A 17,822-nucleotide genomic window follows, 5' to 3' on the forward strand; every position below is an offset into this window, starting at 1 on the left:
TTAGATTAAGCATAAATGAATTTGCCATTTTTTAAGTCAAAAAAGGTCAAATATCAGTGATTTCCTCTGATACAACTTATAAACCTCATCCAAATTTGGGAAAAAAATTCTGTCTTATCAATTAATACTTGAAATTATGTGCATCTCTTTGCAGCAGATGACTCATGCCATACGATTATTATTATTATTAATAAATAGAAATGTATTATACAGACACCTACAACAGTTTAGAGGGATTTAAGAAATTGTCACCTACTTGTAGAAAAGAGTAACTGTCTTGGTGTGGTGCATATATTCAGTCATGATGAGGGAAGGGTGTGTAGAGGCCAAGAAAGAACATTCTCATTTCATGCTTGAAACCATAGCATTATTGTCAGTGCCCTCTGCCTCCCTATTATTTACTTATTCAAAAACTATTGATTGTGTACTGGCAATGTTCCAGCAGTGGTCTAGGAGCCGGAGGATAAAATTGAGCTGTGCAAACATCTGGAGGGAAGCAACAATGGAAGTTTTGGTAGCTCTGGCTTTACCAGAAGCACTCATCAGCGCTGGAGAAAGTCCACACTCCCTGTTAGAGGGGGTGAATTCTCTCTCCCCTACCCCTAACTTAGGCCAAGCCAGTACCCCCTCCTACCCGCAGGCTGGCAACAGTTGCAACTGTCCTCACCACTTCCACTCTGTAACAGGAGCCTGGTGGGGTGGGGAGTATTTAGAAAATGTAAGTCTTTTCATGTCTCACCCTTCTCTGCTCAAAACCAGTAGATTCTCAACATTCTGAGGGAGAAATCTGAAAATCTTAAGGACCACTAACAAGACCCTTCTTGATTATGGCTTCTTGCCCTCCTTCATGGCAGTGCTTTGCAAACCCTGGTCTATGATCCATTAATGAGACAGAAATCAATTTATGCTTTACTACCAGCATTTTTTTTAAAAAATACAAGAAAGTTAAATATATCAGAATAAGCTCCCAAGAAATCAGTTCTGTTTAACAAAACTCATTTCTTTCATAGGCACAAACACATAATCTGGGTTTTGATGTAAAATTCACCATTTATTCTAACATGCAGTTTAAAACACTTAAAAACCACTAATCCAGAACTTCACCCCCAGCCTTTCTCCTGTGTCCAGTCACACCAGCCTCCCCAGAGTCCTTCAAACCAGCCAAGTTCCTCTTCCTTCAGGCCTCTGCTTAAATGGCATTTGCTTAAAAAAGAATCCTTCCCTGACCTCAAATCTAAATGATATCCAATCATAGCATCCTATACCATATTTTTCTCCACAGCAACATTATACTTCTTGAGTGACTCTTTTTTTTTTAAGATTTTATTTATTTATTAGACACACAGAGAGAGAGATCACAAGTAGGCAGAGAGGCAGGTAGAGAGAGAGAAGGAAGCAGGCTTCCTGCTGAGCAGAGAGCCTGATGCGGGGCTCGATCCCAGGACCCCGAGATCATGACCTGAGCCAAAGACAGAAGCTTAACCCACTGAGCCACCCAGGCGCCCCTGGAGTGATTCTTTTATCAATATCTGTCTCTCTGTGTGGACTACAAGCTTCCAGAGAGTAGCAACCGTGTCTATTTTGTTCCTTCCAGTACCCAGCACAGCACCTGACACCCAGTAGGCTCTTACTATTTAGTGAATGATAGAGAAAAGTCTAATTTCCTCTTAATGGTTCCACGTGAGGAAACAAGATGATCAATTTCCTGAGGCACTGCTTCCTGGTGGCTCTTCTCATCTCATATAGAATGCTCATGTGTATGTATTGGCCACAAGCACTGCATGTATTTCTTCTGTAAGTACACTGAGCCTTATGCTTGTGAGTATAGACCTGTGCACACATTTCTGTACATGCTGTTCTGAGAATGAAACTAAGAGCACTTTTATTGCTCATGTGTCTCAAGCGAAGTTCTGAACTGGAAAGCTGCTCCAATACAAAGAAAATCTACTTGGAGATTTACTAAGAGAAAAAGGGTCAAGCTGACCTCCAGTGGTAAGATTAGGGAATGGCTTCTAAAATAACTGTAAAATACCCAGGTTATCTGTCACAAACTCACATATCTATGCGGCACACCCATCTTTATGTATATTAAATGCATTTGCAACAAGGAGGGGTCATACCATACAGAATATTAGAACAAAATATGCAGACGTGTATTACAGAGACACAGCAGCTTCTAGAGACAATGAAAACAACTGCCACTCATATATGACAATCAGAAAATCTGAGAATTGATAATTCTCTTCATCTAAGATCTGAAATTCTCAAATTCCATTAAAAGTAGATAATATTTAAAAAGAAAAGTAGATGCTAATGCTTATATAGTCTTTCCCTTCATTAGTCTCTGGGTAACACTAGTACTTATTTTAAGCTGTCTGTTGTTATTTGACCTTTATGGCATATATTCTATATTTCTAACTAGGTAATAAATCCTCTGAGTAAAGAATTTATGTGAGGGTTAAACAAAATAATCCAAAGGATGCACTAAGTAAAATGTCTGGCATATACTAATACAGTAATATAGCAAATGTTAGCTGTTATTGTTATCATTATTAAACGATGTTTTATCTTTAGCACATCTCTTATCTTGACAGGCACTCAACTGGTATTTAAATATAAAAAGCAGAATTACATATATGAAATTGTATTTCAGCAGGTGCTTATCTTTATAGCAAAAACAATTTTGAAATGCAACATCTTACTTAGGTTCTCCCTGCCCCAAATCTATGCTGTTAGCTCTTGGAGTGATTTTACATATTCAGACATTTCTTTCACAAACTCACAGCAGCATCAATACTTCTGTTAATGGGAAGTTGTGGAAATGAGAGCATCGCACCTCTATGACAAAAATATTAAAAGCAATGCTCTTTCGAACTTAGGTATAATGTTAATCACAGAATGTTTTTATTTGATATACGTATAGGGTTTATATTGTGAGAACTTTACGACTGAAAACTAAACTCCCAAAGCCACTGACTTAAACCAAGCATGCTGGTTATCAGAAGAAAAACAGTCACGATCATCCATTGGCTATCTACTGCATACCATTGTATTTCCAATCCCATACCTGACTACCACAGTACTTAAACTCAGCATATCCATCAACCAAGTTACAATATCATCACAACCTCTTTCTAATGAGAAACTGAGTCTCAGAATGAGTTAACTAATTTGCTTAAGACAACACATACAGTATATAATGAACTTAAGACTCAAACTCAGGGAAGATTCCACATCTGGGTTTTTAACCCACTGTCCTGCCTGGAATTGAGTTGAATGTCATCCAACAAATGGTTAGTTGACTTCACCACACAGATTCTTTTTCAGCAGGTTCCACTCCTAAGGCCCACCACTCTTAAGGACTGTTATTCTACCCAAGGATAAATCAAAGGCAAGGGTCAGACCAGAAACAAGTCCTGTCATGAATGATCTCTGGCAAGGTCTTTCAAGGTGTAAGAATTTTCCAAGATAGTTCAGGTGGAGATTAGGAGTGTGCCACCTCATAGAATTGGTGTAGTAACACATCTAATCCTCATATATGCAGACTGGCACATAGTAAATGTTCAATAACATTTCTTATTGTTTTTCCTCTATTAGGACACAGAGCAAGCTAGAATAACTTGGAGTGAAATGGTCAGAATATACACATGCATATACCGTACACACACAAACATGCGATAAATTCACACTATGGATTCCAAAGCCCAGATGAGGCCGGGCTTGTTAGAAGAGGCAATAGTTACCATGTATCACACATGAGCACATCCCACAAATAGCTGACAGCATTGGGAATAGACAAATCATTCCATGTGCCTAAGGGAGCAGTAATGCTGGGTTTCAGAAGCTGTGTTGGGGGAGATAAGGTTTGAGAATAACTAAGGAAACCCTGTTGCAGACATCAATGAAGTAACTAGCTGGCAGGGTCCTAGAAGTTTTGCACCAGCATTATCTGACTTCGTGGTCTTCACAAATTGATTTGAGGCTCAGGTTTCAAATCTCGATGATGATTATGGACAATTATCAAGAGTATGGTAAGAAATATCAGAGTCTCTGCTTCAAATTGGGCTCCGAACTGGCTGTGAGCAAAGAAATTTGAAGAGGGCAATCTTCTACCTGCTCCTCTCATCTATACTTTTGGTGGGAAGAATAGACAAAACAGCTTGTGACCTCTGGAACCAGTGGGATAAGAGCACTCTTCCTCTATCTCTTTCCCAATACCACAAAAATGTCCCCATTGGTTTTTTGTTTTTTGTGGGGTTTTTTTTTTTGGAGGGGGAACCATATGAAGAGTTTTGCATAGGACAAGAATAAGGGGTGATCTACAGAAGTATCTGCCACAGGATGAAGGGAAGGAAAATGAAAATCAAGAAAATCACTATACTCAAGCAAATGAATCAAATCAGTTGACAAGTTGACAGTGGGGAGGAGCAGATTTGGAAACCAGACACACCTAGTCAGTAAATCTTGCCATCACAGTAACCAGCTGTGAAAACTGAGGACAGGTTCTCGCTTCTCTTGAGTCTCGATTGATTAGAAATTATGTATATGAAGCAGTGAGCACCAAGTCTGGCATAGGGTTAGTACTTCGTTTTCAATAACTAATAGTAACCATCTCCAGTCAAGTCAGGAAGTAAAAGGTACTGCGCATTTAAACTTTAAAATCAGGGGCGCCTGGGTGGCTCAGTGGGTTAAAGCCTCTGCCTTTGGCTCGGGTCATGATCCCAGGGTCCTGGAATCGAGCCCCACATCAGGCTCTCCGCAGCGGGGAGCCTGCTTCCTCCTCTCTCCCTGCCTGCCTCTCTGCCTCCTTGTGGTTTCTGTCTGTCAAATAAACAAATAAATCTTAAAAAAAAAAAAAAAATCAAACAAAATTTCTTCCCATCCCTTCCTCAAATGTCCTAGAACATACCCAATATTTTGCACTAAGTGCTTATTCTTCACATACCTTCCAACACTGCTGCCCTCTCTATTCCATCAATAGTCCTTTCAGGAAAAGACAGGAGGCAGGAGAAAGGGGATGAGGAAGGAAGGTAAAAGGAAAGGAAAAAAATATATATAAACATATAAAGGTCCACAAAGATCTAAGAGTTCAAGAGACTTTTGCTTGGTATTCAAGAGACCATGGAGACAAAGGATGAGGACATTTTTATTCAGTTCTTCTATGCTCCACACCAGGGTCATCAACTGATGTCTGCAGGGCCAGGCAATCAATATAAATGGGTAAAGAGCCCAGACTTTAGGAAGAAGAGAAGATGGCAGCAAAGGGAGACCCTAGGCTCCCTTCCTCACAGGAATGCAACTAGATAACTATTAAATCATCCTAACTACCTGAGAAATTAACCGGAAGACTGGCAGAAAAACTCCCCAACTAAAGGTAGAGAAGAGGCTACATCAAAGAAAGTATGAAGTGCAGAGATATGGCTTAAGAGAGAAAAAGACTATGGTCACTGCATTGGGAAGGGCGCCGTGGTCACAGAGAAGGGCAAAAGACAGACTATCATTGAGGGAAGCACACAGAGAAGACAATTCTCCATAGCAACTGGCTTGGAAAGGGAAAATCCCCAAATTTCATGAGTTCTTACAACCAGGAGAACTTAAAGACTGGAATTTTAAAGGTGAGCATGCTTGGTTCTGGGGGAACCAGAGGCATTGGAGCTGCTCTTGGAGAAAAGGCAGGCAAATAACCCACAGAAATAAAGCATGGAAGAGTGATCTGAAGAGTACCTGGGCACATAGTGGGGAGGTTAACTGCTATCTTGGAGCATGTCCCAGACCAGCAGAATTCACAGAGAGACTCCTCCAGGAACAAAGGAACTGGAAGATGTCATTTCCCTCCTCTATCCCTTAGCATAACCATAGGTCCACCTCTGGGAACCAGTGCAGTCCCAACACTTGCTACCAACATACTCTGGTGAAACTGCCCCTCCCAGTCATGCTTGCCTCAGTCCCAGCAAGAGGGGTTCTGTCCCCCAAGAGACAGGTCCAATCCCTGCTTTTACAGTGTCTCCCAGTGTGGGAGTTTTACAGAGCCTTGATACTGGTGGCAGTGGTGACAGGCATGATTTCACAAACAGACCATAGTACACCTAGTTAAAATATGTCACGTTCAAGTCAAGGACCAAACAGGGTCCCACAACAGGCAAAGAAAGCCTTTGCAGATGACTGGCCTGAAGGATAAAGTGGCCAGGACACAACAGCAAAGCACATTCCCAGAAGTGCCAGGCCCTGGAGAACAAGGGACACTGCATGGCAGAGTGCAGGATCTTTTCTTCATAAGGCCATGATCCTCAAGAACAGGAGACATAGCTAACTTTCCTAACACAGAGAAACAGGTACAGAGGCTCAGACAAAATGAGAAGACAGAGAAATGTATCCCAAATGAAAGAACAGGAAAAGGCCAGGGCCAGAGATCTAAGCAAAAAAGCACAAGTAATATGCTTAATAGGTATTTAAAGTAATGATCATAATGATATCCACTGGACTTGAGGAAAAAGTGGAAGACTTGTCTGAGACCCTTAACACAGAAATAAGGAATAACATAGCAGAGATAAAGGGCTCAATAAATGAAATGAGAAACATGTTTGATGGAATAAACAGCAGGCTGGAAGAAGCAGGAATGAATTAATGACCCAGAAGAACAAGTAATGGAAAGTAATCAAGTTGAACAAAAGAGAGAAAAAGAATTGTGCATAATGATAACAGACTTAGTGAACTCAGTGGCTCCATCAAAAATAGTAACATTCATATTTAAGAGATCCAAGAAAAAGAAGAGAGAAAAGGGGGAAGAAAATTATTTGAAGAAATAATAGCTGAAAAGTTCCCTATTCTGAGGAAGGAAACAAAATCAACAAGATTAACAAAAGCAGATCCAGACAAAGACACATTATAATTAAATTGGCAAAATAGAGTGATAAAAAAATTTTTTTAAAGCAGCAAGACAGTAAAGAAGACAGTAATATGCAAGGGAAGCCCCATAAGGCAAGCAAGAGATTTTTCAGCAGAAACTTTACAAATCAGAGGGGAGTAGGATGATATATACTTTACAAATCAGAGGGGAGTGGAATTATATATACAAAGTGCTGATTTTGAAAAATCAGGAGCCAAGAATTCTCTATCTAACACTCAAAGTAAAGAAGAGTTAAAGAGTTTCTGAGACAAATAAGACCTAAAGGAGTTCATGACCACTAGCAAGAACCATTAAAGGGAATGTTTGAGTGAAAAGGAAGAGACCAGAAATGACAGTATGGAGGTAGGAAACACAAAAGCAGTAACAATGAATATTTATTTTTCTTTCTTTCTTTTAAAATCATTTATTTATGTATTTGAGAGATAGTACATACACAAGCACAAGCAGTGGGAGTGGCAGAGAGAGAGGGAAAAGCAGGCTCCTTGTTAAGCAAGGAGCCCAATGTGGGGCTCAATCCCAGGACCCTGGTATCATGACCTGAATTGAAGGCAGAAGCTTAACCGACTGAGCCACCCAGGTGCCCTTACAATGAATATTTATATAAAATATCAGTCAAGAACTGACAAAATAAAGTGATGTAAAACATGACAACAGATACCTAAAACATGGGAGGAGAGTACTAAAGAATGGGTTCAAACTTGAACAACCATCCACTTAATATAGACTGCTTTATGAAAAAGAGGTTATATACAAACCCAAAGATAATGATATATCAAAAGCCACTAATAAATATGCAGAGAATAAAGAAAGAAATCCAAGTATATCACTAAAGAAAATCATTAAACCATGAAATAAAAACAAGGAAGGATCAGAGAAAATCTTCAGAAACAGCCACGAAGCAAATAATATGACAATAAACACATACCAACTATTACTTTGAATGTAAAAGGAATAATGTTCCAATCAAAAGACACAGGGTAACAGAATGGATTAAAAAACCAAGACCCATCTATACACTGCCTACAAGAGACTCATTTTACACTTAAGACACCTATAGACTAAAAGTGAGGGAATGAAGAAACACCTATCATGCAAATGGATATCAAAAGAAAGCCAGAGTAACAATAGTTATACTAGACAAAATAGACTTTGATTTTTTAAAGACTTTATTTAAGCAGGGGGCAGAAGGAGAGGGTGAAGCAGGCTCCCCACTGAACAGGGAGCCTGACACAGAGCTCAATCCCAGGACGCTGGGATAGTGACCTGAACTGAAGGCAGACACTTAACAGACTGAGCCACCCAGGTGCCCCTGAACAAAACTAACTTTAAAACAGAGACTAGGGGTGCCTGGGTGGCTCAGTGGGTGAAAGCCTCTGCCTTCGGCTCAGGTCATGAACCCAGAGTCCTGGGATCAAGCCCCACATCAGGCTCTCTGCTCAGCAGGGAGCCTGCTTCCTCCTCTCTCTCTGCCTGCCTCTCTGCCTACCTGTGTATGTCAAATAAATAAATTAAATCATTAAAAAGTAATAAAAAATAAAACAGAGACTATAAGAAGAGACAAAGATGGGGCGCCTGGGTGGCTCAGTCATTAAGCATCTGTCTTCAGCTCAGGTCATGAGGGATCAAGCCCCGCATCAGGCTCTCTGCTCTGCTGATAGCCTGCTTTATACCTAAAGGATCAGAAAAAAAGAACAACAAACAAAAGCTCAAGCCCGTGGAAGGAAGGAAATAATAAAGATTAGCATGGAAATAAATGATATAGTAACTAAATAAATAATAGAACAGATCAATGAAACCAGAGGCTGGTTCTTTGAAAAAAATCAATGAACTTGATAAACTTGTAGCCAGACTTATCAAGAAAAAAAAAAAAAAAGAAGAGAAAGGACTCAAATAAAATCACAAATGAGAGAGAATAACAACCAACACCACAGAAATACAATTATAAGAGAATACTACAAAAAACTATACCCCCAACAAATTGGACAACTTAGAAGAAATGGATAGATTCCTGGAAACCTAAAATCTCCTAAAACTGAAGCAGGAAGAAACAGAAAATTTGAATAGGCTGATAACTAGCAAAGAAATTGAATCAGTAATCAAAAAACTCCCAACAAACAAAAGCCCAGACCAGATGTGGCTTTGCAGGCAAAATCTACCAAACATTTAAAGAAGAGTTAAGACGTATTCTTCTCAAACTATTCCAAAAAATAATAAAGGAAGGAAAACGTTCAAATTTATCTTATGATACCAGAAGTACCCTGATACCAAACCAGATAAAGACACCACTAAAAAAGAGTACTACTGGCCAATATCCCTGATGAATACAGACGGCATATCTATGGGCTTCCAGGGGGCGTAGAGCCTAAGAGGCATCTCAACCCCAGTAAACCAGCAACTCTACTAAACCTGTAACATCATATTCTGTACCCATATTGAAACAGTGAATTAAAATATTTCTCAACATTTTAAATTTTGTCTTCTTTTTTGACATCTCAGTAATGAATTATGCTAATATCAGCACTTAGGGGAATACCATGAGGGTTTAACGAAATCGTCCTATTTCCTAATTGTGAAGGTTTTGTTTATCCCTCTGCAAATTACTCCATTTCCCTCACAGTATTCTCAAGGAACTAATAGATTTAAATGTATTGTGTTGATAACAAAGAACATAACAAATGGAAACAGCTCAGAATTTATGTATCTTTATAAGTTTAGCTGCATCAGCTCAAGTGTAGTTTGTAATCAATTTCGTGTCAACAGCATGTGTGAACTATTAGAAGTAGACCTGTGGGGTGAGCTGGAGAGAGAAAAGGAAGTCTATAAGTTTTGTTTAACAGAGGCCAACATACCATTTGGTTCTCTTGGGGACAACAAGGACAATGTAAGTCAATTTCTAGTTTGGCATCTGTCCCTGGATCATTTCACTGTGGGAGTTACCGTATTAGAAATGTGACTGCATTGCACAAGGAGCAGGGGCCTGCCAAAGGCCATCGCTCGCTTAGTCAAGTTTCCCCTCAGTTATGGGCTATGCACGTGATGAATGGGGTAAACAAGAAAGATTCCTGTAAAGGAAATGTCACTCTTGGCTAGTTCTTTCTTCTGTTCTACAGTGCAAAGAACATTAGTTAAAAAGAGATAAACCAATCTGTCATTTCCATGCACCTACTTCCAAATTGCTTAAAGTGCTACTCAAAAACAACATTCTTAAGTTATCCAGAGCTCCTCAAAAGCCAGACGGAGGGCATGCATTTCCCTCCACTATCACTGCACCCCTCCCTGGCCCTGACTTTCAAAATTGAAGCAGAGAGCCAAAGAAGTCCTAGCCATCCCCCTGCTCATGCTTCCCTCCTGTCATAGGGAAGAGCTGGCCCTCTTGTAGAAGTTTCATTTATCATGGTAGGAGCTGCAGCCAGCCCTGAGTCAGGGATCTGAACAACCACTAAGAACCTAGCATGCAGAATATTACTGAAACATGAACACGCTGCTCCACAGAGAAAGCAGAGTGGGGACGAGGGCCTGTATTAGAGGGGAACTTCCAAAAGAAACTAAAAGAACAAAACGGCATGTGTAAATAATGGGGATTTAGACTCTGAGTTAGATAACTGCAAGTCTGAAAAGACAACGTGACAGATAAACTGAACTTCTTTTTTTTCCAAGTATGGTAGGGCCAATAGTAGAATTTAAAGGCACTATTAGAGATTATATGGCCTGGTCCCTCATTTTTGATATTAGGAAACTGAGCTGAAAGCACTCACATTGTTCATCACCCCAAACCTAACCACCATCCAGACCTTCTGACTCTGGATCCAATGTTCTGTCCAGTATTGCTGCACCGATTAATGTAAAGGCTCAGACAGGTCTAGGTGGGTTCACATTCAGGTTCTCCCACTGACTAGTCTAGAATTTCTGACCAGTGACAGTCTCTGGGAAACTCATGTTTTATCATCTGTAAAAGGGCGACAGATCTATTACTTAGCTTATGTTTCTACATTTGTGCTTTATAATACTAATGTTAAATACCTAGAACAGAGGTTGGCACATAGTAGGGATTTGATTAAATTTAGGTACTATTATTTTTCAATCACGGGTTACTATATAAGAAATGTTTGTGTACCATCTGTGTGGCCAAGCACTTGGTGAGGTACTTTCAAAGAGAGGGGGAAAAAAAAAAAATCATCACCCTCTCCAAGGTGCTTACAATCAGCAGATTCATAAACAGGACTTTGACAATATGAAACCATTTGAAGAATTTAACTTGAACTCAAGGAAGTGGATTATTCATTGAGATAAGATTATATGTCAACATATAAAGGTAACCTGTAAAGGTAAGGTGCTGTCACTTCAAAAACAGTCAGTAACCCAGAACTATCCAAAAATGAAAAAATGAACCAGATGATGCGGAGTGTCACTAAGTGATCATAGACCCTCGAAGTAGTTTGCTAAATGAAGGGCAACCTTGGACAAAATTGAAGAATTTGCTGTGGTTACATTATAAATGACATGAAATAGTGAAGTCATAAAAAAATGTTTGATCTGCCACTACTCTCTTACTAGAGATCTGAGCCAGCAAGATGCTCTGTTTATGTAGAAGGTGTCTAAACATGGATGCTGGGAAAGGATTTCATTCAAAGTGTCAATAAATCTTCGCAGTTGAATGTAAGAGGAAATGCAGGTGAATTGCCACACATTTTAAAGGCGCATTCTAGGACTAAGCCCTGAGTCCTTTCTATAGTGCAGCACTCCATATGTACAGATTACAGAGCATAAATGAGATTACAAACTCCAGAATCCCCCCCACCCTGCTTACTAGCCTTGGGATTCTGGGCTAGAAAGGTGAACTCCAAATCATTTTAGGTGATAAGGTTTCCATTTTGCTGATGGGAAAACTGAATAATTAAGTAACTTCTCTACAAATCTGTACCTGACACAGTGGACAGCTGGGGTGCCTGGTGGTGCAGTCAGTTGAGTGACCAATTCTTGGCTTGGCTCAAGTCCTTCTAATCTCAGTGTTATGGGATTGAGCCCCATGTCAGACTCTATGCTGAGCATGGAGTCTGCTTGAGATTCTCTCTCCCTCTTCCTCTGCCTCTCCTGCTCAGGATCACTCTCATTCTCTCTCAAATAAATAAATAAAAATTAAACAATAAACAGCTGATTTTAGGTTCTCTGTTTATTAAGTCATACCATTTCTTTAAATTCTGTGAAAACACACTAAAAAAACTAACAGTGATACATATCAATTCTTGTATATAGTAGTGACAGAATGAATCACTTTTCCTGTGTATGTTAAGCAGGAAATCCTTTTTATTCTAAAAAAAACATGCTGAAGAAGTCCTGAAACACATCTGACTTCTCTATGACATGTAAGTGGGGAAAGGAAACCTAATAGACAATGAGGGCTGCCAATGGAAATCACATATAAGGAAATGAACACCCAAGTAACGGCTCTGCCACCATTGCCTTCTACTAGTACTGTGACAATAGATGTGGCTTTTTCTTTGTGGACTAAAATAAGTGGAGATGTTCCGTGAGCACACCCAAGCACAGCCGGGCTGGGTCACCACCTGTTTTATGAACTGTATCTGTTCTGACTGGTTGGTGTTGCTGCCACTCTAGTTATTTTCAACTCCCAGAGAATGGGGTTAATTAAAGCAGAAAGGCGCCAGACAGAGGAAGTGGCCCAGAGTGGGGACAGCGGTTAACTAAAGAACACATATCCCAGTTGAAGTAGACCCCTGCTTACTCAACCCCAGCTGGTTGAAGTCAGGCAGGAAAGTAATTCCACTGTTGCCAGATTTTCTAATTTCTTTTTTTACAAACAGCTAGAAACTCCTCTATATTTTTAAAATGTATATTCCTGATTCAATCTTTAAGAGGCTGTGTTTGCCCAAAAACACATCTCTAGGTCAGATCAGGGATTAGAGTTGCCTATTTCCTATTGAAGGCTTTCAGTCTGTGATTTCTGGAAATAGTTCCAAAGTACAGGTAAGTTTACTGATGGGGTGGGTATACCGCCCCCATCCTGATGGCAGCACTGTGTCATAGCCCCAGAGTTTCAGCAATTTTATGTGACTCATAAATATGGTACAAAAAGAATTTAAGTTTACTAAAAGCATCCAAAAAATAGATAATTATTTCCACAGACAAAGAAAACTGAAGATGTAATTAGGAACACTTTTTCGCCTTTATTATCACCAATCAAATCTTGATTTAACTTTTATTTTAACTGGAGATCATGAGCACAGTATACTTCCCCCTTCCCATTTACTCTTCTCTTTTCCTTCTCCAACCTTTCCTTAGTTTGAGATGTAAGATCATAGGATCTTTTGTGATGATACAAGATACTGTATGTAATATACTTAGAACAATGTCCAGCACAAAGTAAGAATTCAAAAACACTAAGAGCCTGCTGTTACTGTGCACATTATTTAGCAATCAAAGACCTCACAGGGCTGGCCTACCACCTGAGGAAGCCAATGTTGATGTACAACCGAGCTCTTACACAAAGCTGCTGCTCATGGAATCATTTCGGTGTCTACCCTCTTTAGCAATCTGTTTCTTAAACTCATCCCCATTTCACTTCCTCTGAGACAGCCGAGAATCTTTCATACACCAGAACAAAGAAGAAGAGAGGGCTCTGTAGAGCATCTTGCAACAAAAGAGCTAAGGGCCTCTGGGGATAAAAAATATATATTTATAAAAACATATTTTTTTGTTTGTTTGTTTGTTTCTCTGTGAAATGGACTCATTCCCCCTTCCAAGCTGCTGACAACAAGCTCAATTTATACACCACCTGACCTATTTAACAATCTTTTTGGTTATTTGCAGTGACTTAACCTATATAACCCAATAGTGTGTCTCAGTTATTTTAAAAAAGCATCTTAACACTTATTGGAAAGAAGAAAATTTGATCCACAGATTCATTAAATTAGCAAGGAATGAGTTAGCACTGAATAAACACCAAGTTTTACTTAAATTTCGCTCTTGTCCTCTAAGGTATGGGGTCATCAGTAAACTAGAATAAGTGCCCAATTCAATATTTAGTTATTTGAAATGAAAATTCTACAGCTTCCTGTCATAGGCACTGTAACAAAGACCAAACATTAAGGGAACGACAGTTAGATAGTGGGAGGAAGTAAATAATCCCTTAGTCTTTCTGGGATCAAGTCAGCAATTTCCAAGCAGTCCTTGGGGATAGAGAATAAATGGTTCAGCACAACTCTGCATTCCTATGAGGGCCACTTCCCTAAGTGCCTTGATCTGCCTGACATCATATTGCAGGGATGTCCTGAGATGGATGGATACAAATACATGAATGGGAGTAAGCCAAACAAAAGAGTTTGCAGTGTGCATAGGAAAAAATGGATTTTTAAGGACTTCTTACAAAGAGTCAAAGTCTAAATACTCTTATCTTATTTCCTGCTTTTCAAACAAAACTAATATTTTTCTCCAAGCATAACATTTTCCCAGGCAAATGCACTTGCATTTCTTTTTTTTTTAATTTTTTATATTTTATAAACATATATTTTTATCCCCAGGGGTACAGGTCTGTGAATCACCAGGTTTACACACTTCACAGCACTCACCAAAGCACATAACCTCCCCAATGTCCATAATCCAACCCCCTTCTCCCAAAGCCCCTCCCCACAGCAACCCTCAGTTTGTTTTGTGAGATTAAGAGTCACTTATGGTTTGTCTCCCTCCCAATCCCATCCTGTTTCATTTATTCTTCTCCTACCCACTTAAGCCCCCATGTTGCATCACCACTTCCTCATATCAGAGAGATCATATGATAGTTGTCTTTCTCTGCTTGCATTTCTTAAAAGTAGGAATGGAATTATATGGAAAATGGAGTTTCAGTCTTCCCTCCCCAGGATAAATGCAATGCCCGCTGAGAGCTACCAGCTGCAAATGCTGTCTAAGTAAATATGGCAACAAAAGGGGAATATTTACTTTGGCACATGAGAAAACGAAGTAGCAGTCTCACACAACCGGTTCAGTAGAATCAAAGAGATATACCTGTAGGTTTTCAATTTCTTCTTTGTGTTCCCTCTTCAAGTGTAAAATAGCAGCTTGGTATTCTGTAAGATCACAAAAGAAGCCAGTTACAAAGAAGCACAAAATTATGCACAAAATTCAAGTGAGCATCTCCAAGATGCCAGAGTCCCTCCTACAAGTAAACTAAGTCAATAAACGCCAGTTTGACATTAAACTGACAAGAGATGTTGGAAATTGGGCCAAGAGAGGACAAGTAGCTCAGGATAGAAGAGAAATTTCCTTCCATTCGGCAAACCCTGAATTATGAGAGGTGCCAAATTAAGCAGAGAGGATAGGGTTAAAAAAAAAAAAGTATGATGAGGGTTCCAGATAAAGACTGGGTCAGGTGTTTGTCTTTAAGGAGGAGTTGGAAGCACAAGCAGCACTGAGAACAAATACAGACGTGTTAAGAGCAGACACACAGGAAATCAAACTTTGTATGTGAGATCAGAGAACTCTATTTTTAACTGCTTAAAAAAAAAAAAAAGAAAAATCTCCATTTGAATACTAGGCTAAGCAAGCACCCAGGGCTGATTTTAATCTTTAGATCACTTCAGAAAGTCAAGACCATTTGTCATTTGGATGAGATAATCTAGGGTGAGGAGGTTGAAAGGAGGACAAAAATAAATTTCGGATCCAATTTGAGCCTGAGTCTAATAATGTTTATTCCAACAAAAAGTCCCAAGTGTACACAGGAACTCCAGCCAACAACTAAAACTACCAGCCCGCTGGCTAAACATGAAGCAGCTCAGACAGCTTCATTTCCAGCAGGACGACTAAGTATGTGGGGTCACAGAACTATCCAGACTGGTGGACCACAAAGCAAAATGCTATGGAAAAACATTTTTGTGGGATAAGTTGTTTTCTTAACAATGTGTTTGGGGTTGTGAGTATGAGCACTAAAGAAACAGATGTCATTTAAAAAATACATGAAAGGACAGACTATTTCTTCAAGTGGTTATCAGAAATCAGGCATGAAAACTCAGATGTCGATTCAAAACTGGATGAAGGAAATCTTTGGTAAAGCCACAACAGGACAGGAGTGTTGTTGTTACTATAAAGGGTCACACTGCTGCTCTTATGGGGAATGTGTTACAGTGAGCTGGTAATCTGACAGCAAGTTCTGTGAATTTTACATCCAAACCATATCTTGACTCGAACCACTTCTCACCACCCCACACTCAGGAAACATCACTGTGGTCCAAGCCACCGCAGTCTGATCCTTGACCTCTGCAATAACCTAGAAAGGTCACCTGCCTTGACGCTTAACACCACCACCATACCTATTCTTCTAACAGCAGTCTGAATTATCCAGTAAAGGCATAAACCAGAGTATGTCTCAGCCTGAGCTTTCCAATGCACTTAGGGTGAAATCCCAACACTTGCTGCAGCCCAAATTATCCTTCACAACCTGGCTCCTACATGCCTCTCTCTGTCTTTGCCTCTGGCACTCTGGCTTCCCTGCTATTCCTTGAACTTGTCAAGTCTTTTTCTACCTCAAAATCTTTACTAATATTGGAGACAATGATATGGATTGTATTTACTGAGCATTTATTACGTATCAGGCATTATTTAAGTACTTCAAATGTATTGACTCATTTTTCCTCCCCCAATAACCCTATCATGTAGGTACATTACCCCCTTAATAATGAACATGTTGATGCATAAAGAAGCTAAGCAGCTTTCTTATTTAAGAAAGACGAATAAATTGCAGAACTAGAAAACATACGTAATTCAAGAGTGAAGGCATAAACAAGTTGTGGTATATCTATAGAATGGAATACTACTCAGCAATACTAAGGAATTCTTATAGATACATATGTGAACATAAATCAATCTCAAAGACACACAGAGTGAAAAAGTCTCAGAAGTCTAACTATTGTTTAATTCCATTTATATGACATTCAGAAAAAGACAAAACCATAGGAATAAAAACAGATCAGAGTAGCAGTGGCCAGAGGTTGGGCGGGGGGGGGGGGGGCGGGGGCTGCTAGTATTTGACTACAAAGCGGCAGCACACAGGAATTTTGGGGTGATGTAATCTTTCTCTATCCTGATAACTGTGGTAGTTCATGAATTCGCACACAAGTTAAAATTCATGGAACTGTGCACCAAAAAGAAAATGTTAATTTTACATTAAGTTAATTTTTTAAAAAATCTACATAAAATATTTTACTTTTAAATGTTTTCCTCAGGAAATTCAGCCTAACTCAAGAACACCTGTTACTACTATTTCTATTCATTATTTTCCTAAGGGTACTAGTGGATGCAATAGGATAAGAAAAAAGAAAACATGGGTGTATACACACAATTATATATAAGAATAAAGAAAAAAATTAAGCTATTGTTCACTAATAACATGTATTTAGAAAAATCCAAAAGACTGACTGCAAAAACATATTCAAATTAACATATGTGTTAGTGAAGTTGCTGGATATAAAATCAGTATATAAAAATCACGATAGGGGCGCCGGGGTGGCTCAGTGGGTTAAAGCCTCTGCCTTCAGTTCAGGTCATGATCTCAGGGTCCTGGGATCCAGCCCCGCATCGGGCTCTCTGCTCAGCAGGGAGCCTGCCTCCCCCTCTCTCTCTCTGCCTGCCTCTCTGCCTACTTGTGATTTCTGTCTGTCAAATAAATAGATTTAACAACAACAACAAAAAAAATCATGATACTAGCCACAGTTTCAAAAAGAAACCTTAACATTCACAGTACCCCCAAAACATAAAGTACTTAGAAAAACCTTGTAAAATTTTAAGACCTCATAAGAAAAACAGAAACTTTATGTTGCACTGTAATACCAAGAAAGAGACAAAGAGAGTAAGCCATGTTTTTGATAGGACTCAATATTGTAAAGATGTTAATTTTCCCAAGTTGATC

The 17,822-nt window shown here is 39.4% G+C and overlaps 1 protein-coding gene across 15 annotated transcripts in view; it reads right to left on the reverse strand.

Annotated features, from left to right (window-relative positions):
- Positions 1-17,822, reverse strand: part of FMN1 (formin 1) — a gene marked incomplete at its 5' end in the record, with an annotated part of 414,033 nt that overhangs the window by 216,996 nt on the left and 179,215 nt on the right. For all 15 annotated transcript variants that reach the window (XM_082734303.1, XM_082734305.1, XM_082734302.1 and 12 more), the window contains one exon: positions 14,927-14,988. In XM_082734303.1, coding sequence (XP_082590429.1) covers positions 14,927-14,988 — 62 coding nt within the window. The remainder of the gene's footprint in view (positions 1-14,926; positions 14,989-17,822) is intronic.

This window comes from Mustela nivalis, assembly GCF_964662115.1.
Source record: "Mustela nivalis genome assembly, chromosome: 6".
Taxonomy (NCBI): domain Eukaryota; kingdom Metazoa; phylum Chordata; class Mammalia; order Carnivora; family Mustelidae; genus Mustela; species Mustela nivalis.